The sequence below is a fragment of the Chiloscyllium plagiosum genome, unplaced genomic scaffold (genome assembly GCF_037043375.1).
Source record: "Chiloscyllium plagiosum isolate Xiang-an unplaced genomic scaffold, Cpla_swu_hap1 HiC_scaffold_2, whole genome shotgun sequence".
NCBI lineage: Eukaryota > Metazoa > Chordata > Chondrichthyes > Orectolobiformes > Hemiscylliidae > Chiloscyllium > Chiloscyllium plagiosum.
In genome coordinates, this window is record NW_028270140.1 from 139,277,848 (window position 1) to 139,301,154 (window position 23,307).

At 44.1% G+C, this 23,307-nt stretch overlaps 1 protein-coding gene across 1 annotated transcript in view; it reads left to right on the forward strand.

Moving 5' to 3' along the window:
• The window catches only part of LOC148152001 (uncharacterized), a 198,106-nt gene extending 179,829 nt beyond the window's left edge, over positions 1-18,277 (forward strand). The window contains exons 4-5 of the mRNA XM_087994077.1: positions 15,529-16,684; positions 18,176-18,277. Of these exons, the coding sequence (XP_087850203.1) occupies positions 15,529-16,684; positions 18,176-18,277 (1,258 nt within the window). The remainder of the gene's footprint in view (positions 1-15,528; positions 16,685-18,175) is intronic.
• Positions 18,278-23,307: the final 5,030 nt, after the last annotated feature.

A 23,307-nucleotide genomic window follows, 5' to 3' on the forward strand; every position in this document is an offset into this window, starting at 1 on the left:
TTGTCATATGTCCTTGACTGTGCAACTAGCTTACATCCTGTGGACACATCCAAGCTAACTCGTAATGAAAGCAAAATACTGCGACTGCTGGGGAAATCTGAAACAAACACAGAAAATGCTGGAAAAACTCAACACATCTGATAGCTTCTGTGGAGAGAGGAGACAAACAGAGCTAACTGCTCCAGTCTACTATGACTCTTCTTGGGTCCTGAAAAGAAGAGTCAGGGTTTCCTTTTGTGGAAAAATCTAGAACAAGGGATCACAGTTTAGAAACCAGGAGTCATTCTTTTAAAACAGAGACTTAAGTATGAACTTTATTTTCTCCCTGAGGGTCCTGAATCTTTGGAATTCTGTTCCTGAAAAGGTAAGGAAAGAACAGACAGTGAATACCTTTCGGGCAGTGGGAGATGGGAATGTAGATTTGAGGTTGCAATCAGTTCAGCCATCACCTTATTGAATAAAATTTGATGACCTGGACCTTGAGATATAGGAACAGAATTAGGTCATTGAACCCATCAAGTCTACTTCACCATTCGTTCATGCCTGATATGTTTCTCAACCCTGTTCTCCTGCCATCTCCCCTATCCTTTGATCCCTTACTAGTCAAAAACTTCTCTTTCACTGTCTTAAATACACTTAGTGACTTGGCCTCCTGCAGCACATCTGAGTTACAAAGATTCACTACCCACTAGCTGAAGAAATTCCTCTTCATCGCAGTTCTAAATGGCCATCCCTTCAATCTGACGCTGTGCCCTTGCGATTTAGTCTCTCCTACTCATGGATACATCTCCTCCACATCTACTCTCTCCAGGGGTCTCAATAATCTGTAGGTGGAATGTCACTAATATCTGAAGGGTACAAAGAAATCTGTGGGATCTAGCTTGATTATATTTGAATTTTGATAAGCTCTGTGGGGTATTTGACCATTGTTTGTCTGTTATCCATATTTACCTCAGGTTAATTCTGGATGTTAGAATATAAGTTGCATATACATACATTATAAATTTTGTTTTTGTTCTAACTTTGAATAGTAGAGTTTATTGTTTTTTGTTTAAAATCATGGAATTTGTGACTTACTTCTCAGCATATCCCCTGGATCTCACACATTTCCCAAAGTGAATAGTGGCAAGATGAGAAAAAGGAAATTCTTGATATCATGCAAAAGGGACAATAGTCAAACCTAATGAATAAAACTGACTCTGTACCCAAGGTTTGAAAGGTGAGACGAGTATCTTGCTGGAGGCCTATTTGTATATATTAACATCTCATTGTTACCTGTTCTCTGTTTATTTGTATGGAGCTTGTTATTCCTTCATATGGCAGAGAGAAACAATCCGGGACAATTTCCACAATAACTGTCTGAACAGATACCTGGCAGCTCCCTCTTGCTGCACGCTCCTCTGTGCTTTCATCTTGACCAACAGTCCCCAAAATTTCATCCACGGGGATTACCATCAGGTCATTCAAATGTGCTTTGTAGGAGACTGAGTATTTTTTAGGCAGAGTCAACGTCGTAGGGAAATAGCAATGTGATAATGTCTACATTATCTCCTTGATTGAGTGATGCTGACTAACCAATAAATATTGCATAGACATCAGGGAGAGCTCTCATGCTCTTCTTGACACAGTGTGGAGGATACAGAACGGGCTCAAAGGTAGAAGTCAGACGGTGGTGGAGGGTTGTTTTTCAGACTGGAGGCATGTGACCAGTGGAGTGCCACAAGGATCGGTGCTGGGTCCACTACTTTTTGTCATTTATATAAATGATTTGGATGCGAGCATAAGAGGTACAGTTAGTAAGCTTGCAGATGACACCAAAATTGGAGGTTTAGTGGACAGCAAAGAAGGTTATCTTGGATCACAGTGGGATCTTGATCAGATGGGCCAAATGGCTAAGTAGTGGCAGATGGAGTTTAATTTAGATAAATGCCAGGTGCTGCATTTTGGGAAAGCAAATCTTAGCTAGACTTATACAATTAATAGTAAGGTCTGAGGGAGTGTTGCTGAACAAAGAGACCTTGGAGTGCAGATTCATAGCTCCTTGAAAGTAGAGTCACAGGTAGATAGGATAGTGAAGAAGGCGTTTGGTATGCTTTCCTTTGTTCATCAGAGTATTGAGTACAGGAGTTGGGAGGTCATGTTGCAGCTGTACAGAACATTGGTTAGACAACTTTTAGAATATTGTGTACAATTCTGATCTCCTTCCTATCAGAAGGATGTTATGAAACCTGAAAGGGCTTGGAAAGGATTTACAAGGATGTTGTCAGGTTGGAGGATTTGAGCTATAGATAGAGGTTGAATATGCTAGGGCTGTTTTCCCTGGAACGTCGGAGGCTGAGCGAAGACCTTCTCGAAGTTTATAAAATCATGAGTTGGATGTATAGGGTAAATAGACAAAGTCTTTTCTCTGGGGTGGGGGAGTCCGGAAGTAGAGGGTATAGGTTTAGGGTGAGAGAGGAAAGATATAAAAGAGACCTAAGCAGCAACATTTTCACGCAGAGGGTGGTGCGTGTATGGAATGAGCTGCCAGAAGAAGTGGTGGAGGCTGGTACAATTATAACATTTAAAAGGCATCTGGATGGTCATATGAATAGGAAGAGCTTGGAGGATATGGGCCGGGTGCTAGCAGGTGGGACTAGATTGGTTGGGATATCTTATCGGCATGGACGAAGTGGACCAAAGGGTCTGTTTCCATGCTGTATATCTCTATGACTCTCTGACTCTATGAATATATTCTGGCACCTTAGAGGGCCACAGTCAAACATACCTTCTAAAATGCAGCATTTTGCAACAATACATCACACTTTCAATATTGCACCAGAAAGGAGGTTAAGGTTGTGTACACATTCCTCTGCAGTGGCCTGGGAGCTGAATGCACACATTTTGGAGAAATGTGCAGACTAGGGAAACTGCAAAGATCTACTGGCGTGAGATCACCTCGCCTTGACAAAGGGCAAGGTGTGGTATAGCTACAGGAGCTGGAAGACATCTGTGAGAAAGTTCTTGACTTTCACGATATCCAAACCCAAAAAATAACAAAAGTTATTGCTTTAATGGCTCTCATTGTTCGCACACAGGGAGAATGCAACATGTTTTGGGAATTATCAGCCTTGGTTCAGTGATTACATTCTTGTCTTTGATGTCAGGCTTCCACTCCTTGAGGCCTTAAGCCTTGCTAATGCTTAACCAAAGCCCAAAGGGAATGCTTTAATGCTAAACATGGTGCATTTCAAGTGAGTTGTTAGCTTCTGTCTACCTACTCAAAATGAAAGTAAAGGACCCTAAGGATAATCAAAAAGACAGAGAGTTCTTCTTTTAGCGTGTTAGCTAATATTTACATACGTGTGCGCCAATTAGCTGTATGCATCCTCACAACAGTGACTGCACCCCAGAAACATTTGATTGGTCTTAATGCGTTGAAGGCAGGAAATGTGCCTCTCAAATATGAGTTCCATTTTGCTTTACCAGCTCTGAATCAACTTAAATGACAACAGCTTGTCTCATATGCTCAGATGCTTAATTTGAAATGAGCCAATACCCTGCTAGAATTATCACACAAAGTAAGCTTATACCAGACCACAATAACTTTCAATGAAAGGTGAGGAACACTGAGGATTAATTAGAATTATTCATATAATGAACTGATACTTATCAAACAGGCAGTCAGCTCTTAGACATTCTCCCAGGTATGCTGCAGGCAAGGTGCTTGACAGAAAGCTAAGGGAATTACAGGAGCCATAAAACAGCCACCTCAAATGTGCAGCATTAATTACTATTCAATCAACGAGCATGTTTGTTCTTAGAAAGAACTAACAGATTAGAGCAGACTGCACCAAGCTTTGATGACCAGAGGCATTTTAGAAATCTAAATCTCTTTCAAGAATCAGAGAAGAAATAATCCTGTGGAAAACATATATTTGTGTGAAGGTTCATGTTGAAGATTTATTGCTATGGGAGAGCTATGTGTAGCTTTAATTGGTATCAAGTTAAGAAAGGGAGACACAGAACTCATGACTCAGTGACATTTTTGTTGAGGATTTTTCTCACGTGGATGTGCTAAGCTTAACTCGTTAATTGCATCCAATGTCCCTATCGTCATCCTCTTGTCCATTGATAGCACAATTCTCCCATCTGCCACAGCCTGAATGGCTCACCACTGCCATGGTGTTCTGGGATCCCATGTGCTGGCATCAGATTGAATGTGGAGTTGCAGATAGGATAGTGAAGAAGGCATTTAGTATGCTTTCCATTTTTGGTCAGAGCACTGAGTATAGAAGTTGGGAGGTCATGTCGCGGTTGCACAGGATATTGGCTAGGTGAAAGTGAGGACTGCAGATGCTAGAGATAGGAGTCAAGAGTGTGGTGCTAGAAAAGCACAGCTGGTCAGGCAACATCCAAGGAGCAGGAGAATCGACATTTTGGGCAAAAGCCCTTCATTGGCGGCACAGTGGCTCAGTGGTTAGCACTGCCGCCTCACAGCACCAGGGACCCGGGTTCGATTCCCACCTCGGGCAACTGTCTGTATGGAGTTTGCATATTCTCCCCATGACTGCGTGGGTCTCCTCCCAAAATCTAAAGATGTGCAGGTCAGGTGAATTGGCCACGCTAAATTGCCCATAGTGTCAAGTGCATTAGTCAGGGGTGAATATAGGGTAGGGGAATGGGTCTAGGTGAGTTACTCTTCGGAGGGTCGGTGTGGACTTGTTGGGCCAAAGGGCCTGTTTCCATACTGTAGGGAATCTAATCTAACTGGTTAAGCCACCTTTGGAATACTGTGTGCAATTATGGTCTCCCTCCTATAGCAAGGATATTGCGAAACTTGAAAGGGTTCAGCAAAGATTTGCAAGGATGTTGCCAGGGTTGGAGGATTTGAGATATAGGGAGAGGCTGAACAGGCTGGGGCTGTTTTCCCTGGAACGTCGGAGGCTGAGGGGTGACCTTATAGAGGTTTATAAAATCATGAGCGGGATGTATAGGGTAAATAGACAAAGTATTTTCTCTGGGGTGGGGGAGTCCGGAAGTAGAGGGTATAGGTTTAGGTTTACAAGGGAAGATATAAAAAAGATCTAAGGGGCAACTTTTTCTCGTAGAGGGTGGTGCATGTATAGAATGAGCTGCCAGAAGACGTGATGGAGACTGGTACAATTACAATATTTAAAAGCTGGATAGGAATATGAATGGGAAGGGTTTAGAGAGATATGGGCCAAGTGCTGGCTAATGGGACAGGATTAATTTAGGATATCTGATCAGCATGGATGAGTTGGCCTGAAGGATCTGTTTCTGTGCTCAATGACTCTATAACTGGCAGAGGAGACTATGACACAAGATGATCCCAACCTAGCAGGTTCTATCATATCAACCACTTGATCACAATAATTTCATTTGTTTATCTACTGCAGGTACAAGCTAGATGTCATAGTCTCCACAGTGAAGAGGACAGCTCTGGGCCACATCTTCTTCTCCACTTTTGAGGAAGAGTGAATGGTCACCTCGTAGAAATACTGGCGAGGGTGGCTTTTGCAGCATCCATCAGCTCAGATACTGACAGCTTGGTGTTGCATTATCCAGATTCAAGTCAGGAACACTTGCTAGTGCATACTTTACTGCCACGTCATGGTGTTCCTCCTCCAACTCGATGTTTGTTGACTAAGATAGACATAATGGGCCAAACAGTCTCCTTCCATGCTATAATAACCCTATAACTTGATTGGAAAATTTGACTTTGGTAGTCCCAATATCACAAAAGGACCTTGCTGGACAGTGCACCCAAATTTGCCACACCTCTTACCATAGTCTACAACGGTCAGTCCTTGGGAAGATTCTATCCATTGTTCGAGTTTTGATTTTTGAGTTCTGCATGTGGTACTGGGTTATTTGATTTGCATGCATTTTAAATGAAGGTGTAACAAAAAACCTTTGAAGGGAATATTTCTTTAAACAATCACAGGAACAAAGGACAGAAGAATGGGCTACTCCATAACAAAAAGGTGTCCTGCAACAGAGGGAGAGAGAGAGAGAGAGACAGAAACAAATTTGTTTTCATAAGCAAAGACAGAACAATCCAGAAGGTTAGTGAGTGTGCAGGTTTGTTTCATCAAGAGGTGGGTCATTCAAGGTTGTTGAATTTGAATAAAGCTAGTTTGGTGCAGCTTGAATAATGATGCCTGCTTTAGTCAGAGGTTTTCTGGATAATTCCAACTATCTGCCGTTCTCCCTGAGTTTTTCATGGATTTGCCTGTTTGATTTCTACTAACTTTGGTTTCAAAAGATATGTCAGAAGTCAGCAGGATTATAAAAATGAATAAAAATGTATTTCAACCCTGTGAGTGTAGCAATTAGAAAGAATACAATTACAATTGATAAGTTTCTGAAGAATGATTATTACTCAACATCCCAAGTGCATTTGCAAAGATATCTCCACGGAGTGGGCATGGACACATCGGGTGTTGCATGGACTTCTTCCATGCTGTAATCATTCCAAGATCATACAGTTTCTATTGATGTGCCCAAATGTCGAAGATTACTCAGTGTGTACTAAATAATTGGTAATGAATTTTACTAGAGCAGTCCCGGGGAGTGTTGCTGAACAAAGAGACCTTGGAGTGCAGGTTCATAGCTCCTTGACAGTGGAGTTACAGGTAAATACCATAGTGAAAAAGGTGTTTGGTCTGCTTCCTTTTATTGATCAATACATTGAGTATAGAGTTGTGACAATACAGGACATTGATAAGGCCATTTTTGGAATATTGTGTACAATTCTGGTCTCACACCTATAGGAAGGATGTTCTGAAACTTGAACAGGTTCAGAAAAGATTTACAAGGATGTTGCCAGGGTTGGAGGGTTTAAGCTATAGAGAGAGGCTGAATAGGCTGGGGCTGTTTTCCTTGGAGTGTCGGAGGCTGAGGGGTGACCTTAACGATGTTTATAAAATCATGAAGGACTTGGATAGGGTAAATAGTCAAGATCTTTTCCCCTGGATGGAGTCCAAAACTAGAGGGCATAGGTTTGGGGTGAGAGGGGGAAGATTTGAAAGGGACTTAAGGGGAAACTTTTTCACGCAAAGGATGGTGCGTGTAGGTGTGAGTTGCAAAGGAAGTGGTGGATGCTGGTACAATTACAATATTTGAAAAGCATCTGGGTGGATATATGAATAGGAAGGGTTTAGAGGGATATGGGCCAAGTGCTGGCAAATGAGACTAGATTTATTGGTTGTACCAAAAGATCTGTTTCCGTTTTGTACATCTCCATGACTCTATGACCTCAAAGACTTTGTTCCATGTCTTCGAAATTCTTTGGGCTGTGAAATGCCAGCAGTGCAAGGTGAAAACAGCAGAATGAAGACAAGAGGACATCTAGGACTCGAATGAACAATGAGCATTAACAATTAAAGCATAAATAAAAGAGTATTGGAGGAAGAAGTTGCATCATGTAATTAACAAGGCAAATAGAATATTGTCCTTCATTGCTAGAGGGATGAGTTTAAAAGCAGGGAAGTTATGCTACAGCTGTGTACGGTGTGGGTGAGGCCACACACAAAGTCATAGAGTCACGGAGATGTACAGCATGGAAACTGACCCTTCGGTCCAACCCATCCAAGCTGACCAGATATCCCAACCTAATCTATTCCCACCTGCCAGCACCCAGCTCATATCCCTCCAAACCCTTCCTATTCATATACCCATCCAAATGCCTCTTAAATGTTGCAATTGTACCAGCCTCCACCACTTCCTCTGGCCGTTCATTCCATACATGTACCACCCTCTGCATGAAAAGGTTGCCCCTTGGGTCTCTTTTATATCTTTCCCCTCTCACCCTAAACCTATGCCCTCTAGTTCTGGACTCCCCTACCCCAGGGAAAAAACTTTGCCTATTTACCCTATCCATGCCCATCATAATTTTGTAAACCTCTATAAGTTCACCCCTCAGCCTCTGACGCTCCAAGGAAAACAGCCCCAGCCTGTTCAGCCTCTCCCTATATCTCAAATCCTCCAACCCTGGCAACATACTTGGAATATCACATACAATGTTGGTCTCCTTACTTGAAAAAGGGTGTCTTGGCACTGGAGGGGGTGCAGAGGAAGTTCACGAGGTTGATTCCAGAGTTGAGAGAGTTGGCTTATGGGAAGAGATTGAGTAGACTGGGATTATACTTGTTGGAATTTAGAAAAATGAAGGGGGAATTTATAGAAGCATATAAAATTATGAAAGGGATAAATAAGATAGAAGAAACAGGGAGGTAGTTTCCACTGGGAGTGAAACTAGAATTAGGAGAAAGTGAGGGCTGGAGATGCTGGAGATCAGAGCTGAAAATGTGTTGCTGGAAAAGCGCAGCAGGTCAGGCAGCATCCAGGGAACAGGAGAATCGACGTTTCGGGCATAAGCCCTTCTTCAGGAATGAGGAAAGTTTGTCCAGCAGGCTAAGATAAAAGGTAGGGAGGAGGGACTTGGGGGAGGGGCGTCGGAAATGCGATAGGTGGAAAGAGGTCAAGGTGAGGGTGATAGGTCAGACTGAGGTGGGGGCGGAGAGGTCAGGAAGAAGATTGCAGGTTAGGAAGGCGGTGCTGAGTTCGATGGATTTGACTGAGACAAGGTGGGGGGAGGGGAAATGAGGAAACTGGTGAAATCCGAGTTCATCCCTTGTGGTTGGAGGGTTCCTCGGCGGAAGATGAGGCGCTCTTCCTCCAACCGTAGTGTTGTTGTGGTCTGGCGATGGAGGAGTCCAAAGACCTGCATATCCTTGGTGGAGTGGGAGGGGGAGTTGAAGTGTTGAGCCACAGGGTGGTTGGGTTTGTTGGTCTGGGTGTCCCAGAGGTGTTCTCTGAAACGCTCCGCAAGTAGGCGGCCTGTCTCCCCAATGTAGAGGAGGCCACATCGGGTGCAGAGGATGTAATAGATGATGTGTGTGGAGGTGCAGGTGAATCTGTGGCGGATATGGAAGTTTCCTTTGGGGCCTTGGAGGGAGGTGAGGGGGGAGGTGTGGGCGCAAGTCTTGCACCTCCTGCGGTTGCAGGGGAAGGTGCCGGGAGTGGAGGTTGGGGGCAAGCTTCAACATATGGCAGAGCAGAATTTAGGGCTGAGTTAAGGAGGAACTTCTTCACCCAAAGGGTTGTGAATCTGTGGAATTCCTTACCCAGTGGAACAGTTGAGGCTACCTCATTGAATGTTTTTAAAGCAAAGATAAACATTTTTGACAGTAAGGGAATTAAGGGTTATAGTGATTGCCTGAGTACATGGAGTTGAGTTCACGAATAGATAAGCCATGATCCTATTGAACGGTGGAGCGGGCTCGAAGGATCAGAAGGCCTACTCCTGCTCTTATTTCATGTGTTCTTATCAGAAACACAATGTGGGAGTTGATATATGTGTAGAGCAAACAGTATAGTGGCATAAATGAGAGAAGTAGTTTTGGAGATTCCGAACTTATGACAGATTCCTTTAACCTGGATGCTCTAGTCAATGTCTATACTATTACTTATCAGTATTGTTAACATGCAGTTTTCCAGCATCATCCAGCCCATTGTTTCAGCAGGCATGAAGTCACCACCATTTCCAAGCTCATCCACTTACTGAATCTAAATATCCCTTAATGTTGCCAATGCGCTCTACATGCTCCACCAGCACATTTCATATTGAAAGTATCATTCCATTTAAGAAAGTTGTGAAAATCTGAATCACAAAACAGTTGCTTAATGAAATGCCTCCAGACAATGCTTTTTCTCACTTATCATCAATTCGTTCTTCATCATTGCAAAATTGCTTCAGTTGAGCAGCTTCTTTGAGTTTAATTATTCTTAAGAGTCTCAGATATAAAAATTCATTAACGGTCTGAAGGAAATCAAGTAAGTTATACCTGCTGGATATCTCTCACCAATGACAATGACAATGGAGAATTATTGTAGATTCCTGAGGCGTGAACTATGCTTTGAAATCAGTGCGAGTTGTTCCTAAGATTCAACCCATTATCTGTGCAACTACAGAGCCTAACTCTTGACTGAGCACTCCACACCACTACAAGTTTGGTTTGTCCTGCTGGAGACAGCACTGCACAAGACTTGATTCTGCGAATCCAGTATCAGTATCAATAAGTCATCCTAGTTATGGAACAGACTCATGGAACTAATTTCAATGGGAGCTTTTCCCAGTTAACCACCACAACCTCAGTAGAAAACTAAGTGTCAACAGGAACATTGCTTCCATCATTTTAATGCTATTTCAATGATTTCCAAATGATTTTAATACTTATGCCTTGACCCATTTTGGAAGAGTTGAAATGTATGGGCGACAAATGAGCTCTTTTGTATCCTGGCTCTCCTTGAATTATAACTGATATGCTCCAATTAAATTTATACATCTTTCTTTTAATCAGTGATTTAAGTGGACACTCAGAAACCCAGTGGAAATTCCATCCGTCAATTCAACCATAGCATAATGAGCAAGAAAATATTCATATGGTGATGATAAAGATGGCAGAACACTGAATCAATGGTCATAGTATATTGTGACTCTGAGATGAGAGAATGGAACAGTTTGTAATAGAGAGCCGTATAACAGAGAACAGTGTTTATATCGGTTTTTACTTCAAAAATATACTTTATTTATAAAACATGTCTTCATGTATATGTACTCAGTCACCAGAGCAGTTTGGTTCTGTAGTTCGGTTCTGTTCAGTAGTATGTAAAAGAGCAAACAAACATACATTGGAGTTTGACTCTATACAATAAATAAACCCAAGCCACTTCTTACTTGTGTAGGATTATATTTACGCATATTTGAGACACCAGGAGGGTCCAATAACTGAATGGACGCCCATTTAACTTTGGCAGAAAGACCTCAAGCAATGTTACTTATAATAGGATATCAGTTAAGTAATTTGCTGGGACATCTATGAGCCAGATGACATCATTCTTAGGTAAGGCTGACACCTTGAGTGAAGCCAGTCTAAGAGAACAGTCTCCCAGCACTGTGGGATACAACACTGAGTTCCAAACTTCATTGTAAAAAAAATATTTTTTAGTACTCTTGACAAGAGAGAAGAGCAGAAAGTACACCGGTTTGTTAGGGTGCTCAGAGAAAATGACAATGTGCGTGCTAATGACAGTAGATGAATGATGCAGATGCAATATAGGTATGAATAGTAGAAAATAAGTTGTTGTATTGATAGCAAATTAATCCAAACAAGACACTGGAAAATGAGGGAAGAAGGTGTCATCAAAATGAAGGACAGACTTCACATTCTGAAATTGTTGAACTCAATGTTACATCCTGAAAGCTGTGAAGTGCTAAGTTTCTCCAGCTTGTGTTGGGCTTCACTGGAACACTGCGAAAGTCCGAGGACAGAAATGTTAGAATGTTTCCTTAAAGTGGAAACAGGGTGACCCTTCAGTGGGGTTTGAGTATCTTATTGAAGGTAAAACTTTTCTGCAGCAGAGAGCAGCGGGAGCTGGACGGAAGTGAAGTCGGAGCGCAGAGCCGGTCGGGAAGGTAAGTGATTGTTATTTGAGTGGGTGTGTTCTAGACCCCAGGTCCTACAAAGTAGGGCCTCCCTCCCACCCTCCTCCTCTAACCTAACTTTAAAGTCCACAGACTTGCCTCAAAAAGAGAGTCCAGGGAAGTTCCTGTTGAGAGAAGAGAGAGTCTTTAGCTCAGGAGTGTTTGACAAGGAGGTTGAGTGAAGTGATTATGCCACAGTTAAAGAGGGTGAAAACATGACTGCCCAGCTGGTTCAGTGTGCTACGTGCATGATGTGGGAGGTCAACGACTCTGGTGTATCTGGCTCATATATCTGTGGAAAGTATGTGCATGTTCAGCTACATACAGAGCATATCGCAGCACTGAAAAAAGGAACTCGAGGACCTTAGGCTCATCCGAGAGAACGAGATCTTTCTGGACAGGATCTTCAGCAAGGTTATTACACCGACCATACCAGGTGAGAGCAGAAGAGAGAAGACGATAAAGAAGGCAGAGAGGAGACAGGTGCAAGAGACCGCAGGGGAAGTACCTGTCAGGAACAAGTTGAATCTTTTGGAGGTGGTCAGGTCTGTCAATCAAAGGTTGGGGTGGAGGCAGAGCCGAGGAGTCAGACATCGCACAGAGCCGTGGTGATAGGGGACTCCATAGTGAGAGGAACTGAACGGGGTTTTTGTGGCAGCAGGTGGGACTAAAGGATGGTGTGTTGTCTTCCTGGTGCCAGGATTAAGGACATCGCAGACTGAGTGCAGGAAATCCTCAAGGATGAAGGTGAAGAGCCAGAGGTGGTGTTACATGTTGGCACAAATGATGTCGGGACGAAGAGAAGGAACATACTACAGCGGGACTTCGGAGAACTAGGAAGAAGGCTGAAAAGCAGGACATCCAAGGTGGTTATCTCCGGTTTGCTTCCAGTTCCTCGGGCTGGAGAGGCCAGGAACAGGGAGATAATGGACTTGAATGTATGGCTGGGGAACTGGTGCAGGAAGCAAGGATTTAAATTCTTGGATCACTGGGGTATGTTTTGTGGTAAGCATAAATTATACAAGAGAGACGGTTTGCACCTTAATAGGTTTAGGACCAGCATTCTGGCAGGCAGGTTTGCTACTGCTACACAGCTGCGTTTAAACTAAGTAGCGGGTGGGAGGGGACAAACTGGAAGTTTAAAAAGGAAATTGAAGGGAAAGTTAGAACTAGGGAAGTCAAGAAAGACAACGGTATCAATGAAGCAGAAAACTCAAAAAGGGATCATGCCGTAAGGTTGAGTGAAATAGGAGTTGATAGGAATGGTGAGGGCAGTAACAAATTAAAAATACTATATATGAATGCACGAAGTATTAGAAATAAGGTGGATGAGCTTGAGGCTCATTTGGAAATTGGTAGATACGATATTGTGGGGATAACTGAGACGTGGCTTCAAGTGGACAGGGCCTGGGAAATGAATATTCAAGGCTATACATGCTATCGTAAGGACAGACTGACGGGCAGAGGGAGTGGGGTGGCCCTGTTGGTAAGGCTTGATATTCAGTCCCTTGCGCGGGGGGACCTAGAATCAGGGAATGTAGAGTCAGTATGGATAGAGCTGAGAAATTCTAAGGGTAGAAAGACCCTCTTGGGAGTTATCTACAGGCCCCCAAACAGTAGTCTGGATGTCAGATGTAAGTTGAATCAGGAGCTGAAATTGGCCTGTCACAAAGATGTTACTACAGTTGTTATGGGGGATTTCAACATGCAGGGAGACTGGGAGAATCAGGATGGTATTGAACCTCAAGAAAGAGACTTTGTGGAGTGCCTCCGAGATGGATTCTTAGAATAGCTGGTGCTGGAGCCTACCAGGGAGAAGGCAATTCTGGATCTGGTGTTGTGCAACGAACTAGAATTGATCAGGGACCTCGAAGTAAAGGAGCCATTAGGAGGTAGTGACCATAATACAATAAGCTTCAATCTGCAATTTGAAAGGGAGAGGGTACAATCGGTAGTGACAATATTTCAGTTGAATAAAGGGAACGATGGAGCTATGAGGGAGGAGCTGGCCAAAGTTCAAAGGTGCAATACCTTAGCAGGGATGACAGTGGAGGAACAATGGCAGATATTTCTGGGTATAATCCAGAAGATGAAGGATCAGCTCATTCCAAAAAAGAAGAAACATCCTATGAGGAGGCAGGGGTGGCCATGGCTGACGAGGGAAGTTAAGAAACATATAAAGTCAAAAGAGAAAAAGTATAACATAGCAAAGATGAGTGGGAAAACGGAGGACTGGGAAGCTTTTAAAGAACAACAGAGGATTACTAAGAAGGAAATACGCAGAGAAAAAATGAGGTACGAAGGTAAACTGGCCAAAAATATAAAGGAGGATAGTAAAAGCTTTTTTAGGTTTGTGAAAGGGAAAAAAATGGTTAAGACTAAAATTGGGCCCTTGAAGACAGAAACAGGGGAATATATTACGGGGAAAAAAGAAATGGCAGAAGAGTTGAATTGGTACTTCAGATCTGTGTTCACTGGGGAAGACACAAGCAATCTCCCTGAGGTAACAGTGGCTGAAGGACCTGAACTTAAGGGAATTTATATTTGCCAGGAATTGGTGTTGGAGAGACTGTTAGGGCTGAAGGTTGATACGTCCCCGGGGCCTGATGGTCTATATCCCAGGGTACTGAAGGAGGTGGCTCGAGAAATCGTGGATGCGTTGGTGATTATTTTCCAGAGTTCGATAGATTTGGGATCAGTTCCTGTGGATTGGAGGGTGGCTAATGTTGTCCCACCATTTAAGAAAGGAGTGAGAGAGAAAGCAGGAAATTATAGACCAATTAATCTGATCTCAGTGATGGGAAAGATGCTGGAGTCAATTGTAAAGGATGAAATTACGACACATCTGGATAGAAGTAACAGGATAGGTCAGAGTCAGCATGGATTTATGAAGGGGAAATCATGCTTGACTAATCTTCTGGAATTTTTTGGGGATGTAACTCTGAAGATGGACAAGGGAGATCCAGTGGATGTAGTGTACCTGGACTTTCAGAAAGCCTTTGATAAAGTCCCACATAGGAGGTTAGTGAGCAAAATTAGGGTGCATGGTATTGGGGGCAAAGTGCTGACTTGGATTGAAAATTGGTTGGCTGACAGGAAACAAAGAGTAGTGATAAACGGCTCCCTTTCGGAATGGCAGGCGGTGATCAGTGGGGTACCGCAGGGATCAGTGCTGGGACGGCAGCTTTTTACAATATATATTAATGACATAGAAGATGGTATTAATAGCAACATTAGCAAATTTGCTGATGATACAAAGCTGGGTGGCAGGATGAAATGTTATAAGGATGTTAGGAGATTACAGGGTGACCTGGACAGGTTAGGTGAGTGGTTAGATGCATGGCAGATGCAGTTTAATGTGGATAAATGTATGATTAACCACTTTGGTGGCAAGAACAGGAAGGCAGATTACTACCTAAATGGAGTCAAGTTAGGTAAAAGGGCAATACAAAGAGATCTGGGTGTTCTTGTACACCAATCAATGAAGGCAAGCATGCAGGTACAGCAGGTAGTGAAGAAGGCTAATAGCATGTTGGCCTTCATAACAAGAGGGATTGAGTATAGAAGCAAAGAAGTTCTTCTGCAGTTGCACAGGGCCCTGGTGAGACTGCACCTGGAGTATTGTGTGCAGTTCTGGTCTCCAAATTTGAGGAAAGACATTCTGGCTATTGAGGGAGTGCAGCGTAGGTTCACGAGGTCAATTCCTGGAATGGCGGGACTATCTTATGTTGAAAGATTGGAGCGACTGGGCTTGTATACCCTTGAGTTTAGAAGACTGAGGGGGATCTGATTGAGACGTATAAGATTATTAAAGGATTGGACACTCTGGAGGCAGGAAACATGTTTCCGCTGATGGGTGAGTGCCGAACCAGAGGACACAGCTTAAAAATACGGGGTAGACCATTTAGGACAGAGATGAGGAGAAACTTCTTCACCCAGAGAGTGGTGGCTGTGTGGAATGCTCTGCCCCAGAGGGCAGTGGAGGCCCAGTCTCTGGATTCGTTTAAGAAAGAGTTGGATAGAGCTCTCAAGGATAGTGGAATCAAGGGTTATGGAGTCAACCAGGACTCCCACCCACCCTCTGACGACCCCTTCTCCCAGCTCCAACACACCCCATCCACCTGGACACCCCGTGCTGGCCTCTTACCCGCCCTAGATCACTTCATAGCCAACTTCCGCCGCGACATTGACCGCCTCAACCTGTCCCCCCCCCTCACCCACTCCAACCTCTCATCCTTGCAACGTGCAGCCCTCCACTCCCTCCGCTCCAACCTCAACCTCACCATCAAACCGACAGACAAGGGAGGCACAGTGGTAGTTTTGTGCATTGAACTTTATATTGCTGAGACTAAACGCCAGCTCGCGGACACCTCCTCCTACTGCCCCCTTGACTATGACCCCACCTCCCACCACCAAACCATCATCTCCCAGACCATCCATAACCTCATCGCCTCAGGGAATCTCCCATCCACCGCCTCCAACTTCATAGTCCCACAACCCCGCACCGCCCATTTCTACCTCCTGCCCACAATCCACAAACCTGACTGCCCCGGCTGCCCCATTGTCTCAGCCTGCTCCTGCCCCACCGAACTCATTTCTGCATACCTTGACACGGTCCTGTCCCCCTTAGTCCAAGAACTCCCCACCTACGTTCAGGACACCACCCACGCCCTCCACCTCCTCCATGATTTTCGCTTCCCCGGTCCCCAACGCCTTATCTTCACCATGGACATCCAGTCCCTATACACCTCCATCCCCCATCACGAAGGCCTCAAAGCTCTCTGCTTCTTCCTTTCCCGCCGAACCAACCAGTACCCTTCCATTGATACCCTCCTTCGACTGACTGAACTGGTCCTCACCCTAAACAACTTCTCTTTCCAATCCTCCCACTCCCTCCAAACCAAAGGAGTAGCCATGGTCACCCACATGGGCCCCAGCTATGCCTGCCTCTTCATTGGATATGTGGAACAGTCCATCTTCCGCAGCTACATTGGCACCACCCCCCACCTTTTCCTCCGTTACATCGATGACTGTATCGGCGCTACCTCATGCTCCCACGAGGAGGTTGAACGGTTCATCCACTTTACTAACACCTTCCATCCCGACCTCAAATTTACCTGGACCGTCTCAGATTCCTCCCTCCCCTTCCTAGACCTCTCCATTTCTATCTCGGACGACCGACTCAACACGGACGTTTACTATAAACCGACTGACTCCCACAGCTACCTAGATTACACCTCCTCCCACCCTGCCCCCTGTAAAAACGCCATCCCATATTCCCAATTCCTTTGCCTTCGCCGCATCTGCTCCCAGGAGGACCAATTCCACTACCAAACAACCCAGATAGCCTCCTTCTTCAAAGACCGCAATTTCCCCTCAGATGTGGTTGAAGATGCTCTCCACCACATCTCCTCCACTTCCCACTCCTCCCCCCTTGAACCCCACCCCTCCAATTGCCACCAGGACAGAACCCCACTGGTCCTCACCTACCACCCCACCAACCTCCAGATACATCGTATCACTCTTCGTCATTTCCTCCACCTCCAAACAGACCCCACCACCAAGGATATATTTCCCTCCCCACCCCTATCAGCGTTCCAGAAAGACCACTCCCTCCGCGACTCCCTCGCCAGGTCCACACCCCCCACCAACCCAATCTCCACTCCCGGCACCTTCCCCTGCAACCGCAAGAAATGCAAAACTTGCGCCCACACCTCCCCCCTCACTTCCCTCCAAGGCCCCAAGGGATCCTTCCATATCTGTCAGAAATTCACCTGCACCTCCACACACATCATTTATTGAATCTGCTGCAACCGATGTGGCCTCCTATACATTGGGGAGACAGGCCGCCTCCTTGCGGAACGTTTCAGAGAACACCTCTGGGACACCCATACCAACCAACCCAACCACCCCGTGGCTGAACACTTTAACTCCCCCTCCCACTCCGCCAAGGACATGCAGGTCCTTGGCCTCCTCTATCGCCAGACCATAGCAACACGCCTGGAGGAAGAGCGCCTCATCTTCCACCTAAGAACCCTCCAACCACAAGGGATGAATGCAGATTTCTCCAGCTTTCTCATTTCCCCTCCCTCCACCTTTTCTCAGTCCCAACCCTCAGACTCAGCACCGCCTTGTTGACCTGCAATCTTCTTCCCGACCTCTCCGCCCCCACCCCTTCTCCGGCCTATCACCCTCACCTTAACCTCCTTCCACCTATTGTATTCCCAACGCCCCTCCCCCAAGTCCCTCCTCCCTACCTTTTATCTTAGCCTGCTTGGCACACCCTCCTCATTCCTGAAGAAGGGCTTATGCCCGAAACATCGATTCTCCTGTTCCTTTGATGCTGCCTGACACGCTGCACTTTTCCAGCAACACATTTTTAAGCTCTGATCTCCAGCATCTGCAGTCCTCACTTTCTCCTTATGGAGATAAGGCAGGAACAGGATACTGATTAAGGATGATCAGCCATGATCATAATGAATGGCGGTGCAGGCTCGAAGGGCAGAATGGCCTACTCCTGCACCTATTGTCTATTGTCTAAAAGTTCTTGTTGAAGGTAAAAGGATTGAAACTTTATCTCTAATATTTCTAATGAGTGTTTCACATAGTTCTTATATAACACAGAATAATTTGTGCTTTTTCTAATTTCATGTGTAATAAACTTTGATGTTCTTTCATTAAAAGGACATTAGCAGCCTCCTGTGGATATGTTCAGTGACTGATCACTACAGTAAGTACTTTTCAAAAATAAAATTAGGCTTTATTAAGCTAGATTTCATTCTGTGATGTGACTTGCCCAATATTATCTCACCTTACTCCTGGCACACTTATTCCTGTTTTCTGTGTGAATTGAACTTGACAGTGACTTGACTACTTATGATTCCAAATAAGACCATAAGACATTGTGATATAAGGATAGGACAAGGATATTCAGCCTCTTGAGGTTGCTCTGTATTCAACAGAATCTTGGCTGATCCAACATTCCTGTCCCTTTCCTACATAACTGTTGATTTCCCTACTAATCAAGAGTCTATCCCTCTCCATCTTAAATATACACAAGGACTCTTCCTGTGCAGCTCTCTATGGCAAGGAGTTCCACATATTCACAGGTCTCTGAGATAAGGAATTCCTTATCATCTCAGTCTTGAGTTGACATCGCTTTATTCTGAGATTATGCAGAATAAAAATCAGAGTATTGTGATCACTGCTAATCTGCAATTTCACTTCTGACTAAAGAGCAACTCACACCTTTTACACTTGATCACAAAAAGTACAAAAAAACACACTTCTATCAATCCCTTTACTTCTGAGGAGAGTAATGCAAAATGAGAATTAAATATTGATCACTATGTCTGGGGCACAGACAAGTGAGTGATGCAATAGTATCAACTTTGAGAGATTCCTGACAAATATCTTGCAGAAATTCATCAAGGCTCCTTAAAACGCCTTCCAAACATGTGACCATTAAGTTCTAGGAGGACAATAGGAGCAAATACTTAGGAACATCACCATCCTGACATTCCCCTCCAAGGCACTCACCATCCTGACCAATATTCTGTGCAATTTATCTTGCTGTTGTGTAGATCCCCAAAGTCTATACAGGGAGTAGCTACCAGAAGCAGAAGCAATACATTGGAATATTAATCTCTGTGCACAGTGGCTGTCTGCACTTTAAGAGGATTATTGATCCGAACTTGGAAATATATTGCGGTTCCTTCAATGTCACTGGGTCGAAATGCTGGAACTCCCTCTCTAATAGCATTATGGGTACACCTACACCAATAGACTGCAGCAGTTCAAGAAGGCAGCTCGATATCACCTTCTCAAGGGTATCAACAGTTGTGCATTAAATCTGAGGGTCACTCGACTTGAAACGTTAACTCTGATTTCTCTCCACAGATGCTGCCCAACCTGCTGAGTTTTTCCAGCAATTAGTATTTTTGTTCCTGATTTATAGTGTTAGCATCTTTTGGGTTTTGTTGTGCAATGAATGTTGTGCAATGATTCCTGAAGAAGGGCTTATGCCCGAAACGTCGATTCTCCTGTTCCCTGGATGCTACCTGACCTGCTGCGCTTTTGCAGCAACACATTTTTCAGCTCTGATCTCCAGCATCTGCAGACCTCACTTTCTCCTCAATGAATGTTGGCCCAGCCATCCCAATATAGAATCTTTAAAAGTCTGTACTCATCTAATTCCACCTGTTTAGCATAGCCGATTTGAATTGCTTCGCTACTGAGGGCTTTGTTTTCAGCTGCATAGACCTCAAGCTCTAGATGACCTCCCTAAACCTCTATCCTTTCTACCTCTCTTTATAGTGTTCCTTAAAACCTCTTCAATCAAGTATTCAGCCATCTACCCTAATATTACCTGTGGTGACCTGGTGTCAAGTTTGGCATTTTAATGTGACTCTAAATTGCCTTTTGTTGGTTTTTGTTCATTAAAAGTGCTACATAATTACCAGTTACTACTGTTCTCAGCAAGCAATACTTTCCTCTTATCAGTCAAAGTTGTACGTTTTTCAAGTCTTGTGGCTTATGAGCGCAGACTGCTGTTTTACCTGAAGAATTGTGATTGGAATTGTACAATGTGCTTTCCGCAGCAAGCATTCTTGTGGCTGATGTTATGATGCTGGGAAGGTCACTGATAAAGCGGCTGATGGTTGGCCCTAGTACTTTGCCCTGAGGAATTCCTGTAGCTATGTCCTGGGCCAGTAACACTCATCATTAAGCAGAACTATGGCAGGGGAGCAGCCTGAAATAAATTTTAACCTCTAGGTTAAGAACTTTAAAGTTGTGGGATTTGGGATTGGATTCAGCGTCAGTCAGCCAGAACAAAGCAGACAAAGAGAAAATTCCATGGCTAGAAGAACAAAGAGCAAGAGGACACAGTTTCAAAGTAATTGGCAAAAGAAGAAATGGAACTCAAGGAGAATCCTATTCATGCAGCCAGTGGTTATGAGTATCATTATGGAGTCTGGTAGAGCAAGCCTCCATCAAACCATTCAAGATGGAATCGGATTATTATCCGAAAAGGAAAAGTATGCAGAGCTATAGGCAGAAGGCAACAAATGGTGCTCCATACATTGCTCATTTAGAGTCTGGTTCAGGAACAATGGGCTGAATGGCCTCCTTCTGTGCTGTGACACACAGACTACAAAATAAATGACCAAATTATTCAAGGGACAACAGCCCTGCATGGCAGCATGGCAGTTATTTTAAAATGGAGCCTTTGAATCCAACGCAGTTAACTTTCCACCAAAGCAAAGAGGAATAATGCTTACTGGAGGAAGGAGCCTTACTCCTTGTTTGCTGCAGAGTTGGTTTTGGACTTCTCATCCTGACGTTCCAGGAAATCAACTTCCAGGCTGCATCAAAATTAAAGCCATGGCTGAAGTACTTCTTGTTGTCCTTCCTGTGTAATGGCCTAGTGATATTATCCCTGGACTTTTAAGTTAGAGACCCAGATAATGTACTGGCGACCCAGATTTGAATCCTGTCATGGTAGAATTTGAATTTAATGTTTTAAAAAATCTGAAATTAAGCATCTAATGATCACCATAAATCCATTGTTGATTGTTGAAAAATTTCATTTGGTTCACTAATGCCCTTTACAGAAGGAAATTTGCCATCCATCCCTGGTCTGGCCTACATGTGACTCCAGTCCCACAGCAATGTGGTTGACACTTGACTGCACTCTGGGAGAATTAGAGATGGGCAATAAACACTGACCTAGCCAGAGATGCTCTCATCTCATGAATGAAGAAAACAAAACAGTCAGAGATCAGCACAGAGCTCGGAAGATGCGATCATTTGCTCAAGTTCTCTGCAGTTTCTGCTGATCTTCTACAAAAGTTATTTTGAATTCGCCAGAGATTCTGCCTAAATTCAGCTGTGTGACCTTTGAGAGTTCATTGAGTCTTTCACTGCTTGGGCAGTGACCTGACAGATTTTCTGAATGTGGTAACACGTGGCATAGTTTCATACATCATACAGCACAGAAACAGACCCTTTGGTCCAACCCATCCATGCAAACCAGGTTTCTCAAAGTAAATTAGTCCATTTGCCTGCACTTGGCCCATATCCTTCTAAACCTGTCCAAATGCCTTTTAAATGTTATGACTGAATCTGCATGTACCACTTCCCACTTCCTCTAGCAGCTTATTCTACATGTGAACCACCCTCTGTGTGAAAAAGCTGCCCTCAGTCCCTTCTTAAATCTTTCCCCTCTCACTTTAAAATTATACCTTTTAATTTTGAACTCCCTTACCTGAGGAAAAAAGACCTTTGCTATTTACCTTATCCATGCCCCTCATGATTTACAAACCTCTATAAGGTCACCCCTCATCCAGTAAAATAAATCCCAGCTAATCCAGCTTCTCCTCATAACTCAAACCTCCAGTCCTGGTAGCATCTTTGTAAATCTACTCTGCACCCTCTCTAAGTTAGTAATATCTTTCCTATAGCAGGGTGACCAAAACTGTGCATAGGACACCAAAATTGACCTCAACGTCATCCTGGACAATCATAACATGAAGTCCCAACTTCTACCCCCAATGCTCTGAGCAACAAAGGGTCAATTAGCAACTCATGTCCTCATAGAGACCCAGAGCTTCTGGATTCTGGATGCACTGTGAAAGATTCACGTTTGAACCCATGACATGTCCTGACTATGTTGGATTTTCCCCAGAAACTTTATTACCCTGCTACCCTAACTTACTGGCTTCCTGCACATCTGCTACATATGACCTTACCACTTGCTACCTTAGCAGCTAGCACTCTGCTCACCCAATCCTTCCATGTATCCTAGCCATTTATCACAACGGCATTCACACTGCCCACCTCACCCCAGACATCCACCATCTTGCCACCAATGCTACCTGCAGACTCATCCACTATCACATTGAGAAACTAGTGATATGTCCCCAAATCTTTCAGCAAGCTCTTGAATGAGTGAAGTCTTTCTGGACATAGCAGTAAATGACATAAAAATGGGGCAAATAGTGATTGCAACAAGGTCAGCCAATGGATGTGATAGAATATGAGTTCCCTGATTGGGGCTGTTAACCTCATCCAATCAGGGAGCCTTGGCTGAAAGATCTAAACAGGAGTGGCAGAGGGTCTTTTCACTCTGGGAGCTGGCGCTGAGTAACATGTGTACATGTGTAAATAAAGGGTGACTTTCGGGAGAGGAAATGGCCTAGTGGTATTATTGGTAGATGATTCATCCAGAAACTCAGATAATGTTCAAGAGACCTGGATTCAAATTTTGCCATGGCAAATGATGGAATTTGCATTCAATAAAAATCAGGAATTAGGAGTCTAATGATAATCATGAAACCATTGTCAATTGTTAGAAAGACCCACACAGTTCACTAATGTCCTTTGGGGAAGGAAACTGCCATCCTTACCTGCTCTGGCCTACATGTGACTCCAGACCCAGGGCAATGTGGTTGCCTCGTAACTGCCCTCTGGGCAATTGGGGATGGACAATACATGCTGACCTAGCCAGCGATGCCCACATCCCATGAGTGAATAAAAAAAACTGGGTGACAGGATACTTGCCTCTGTGGAGTTATTCCTGGGACTTGGCTTAGATTTTGCTGATAACCTTGTGCTATGAAGAAGCATTCTGAAAACAGGAAAGTTCCACATTTCTGAAGGAGCAGGCTCACAAGTCCGGACCAGAAATGTAGAGCTCCATGTTCATGCAAAAAAGATAGGAGGGCTTTGGCAATCTACACAGGCTGCAGCTCCTCAGAATATTGACCCAACAATTTATGAAGGTGCAAGAGATCCCTCCTTGTTTCTACTTTCAA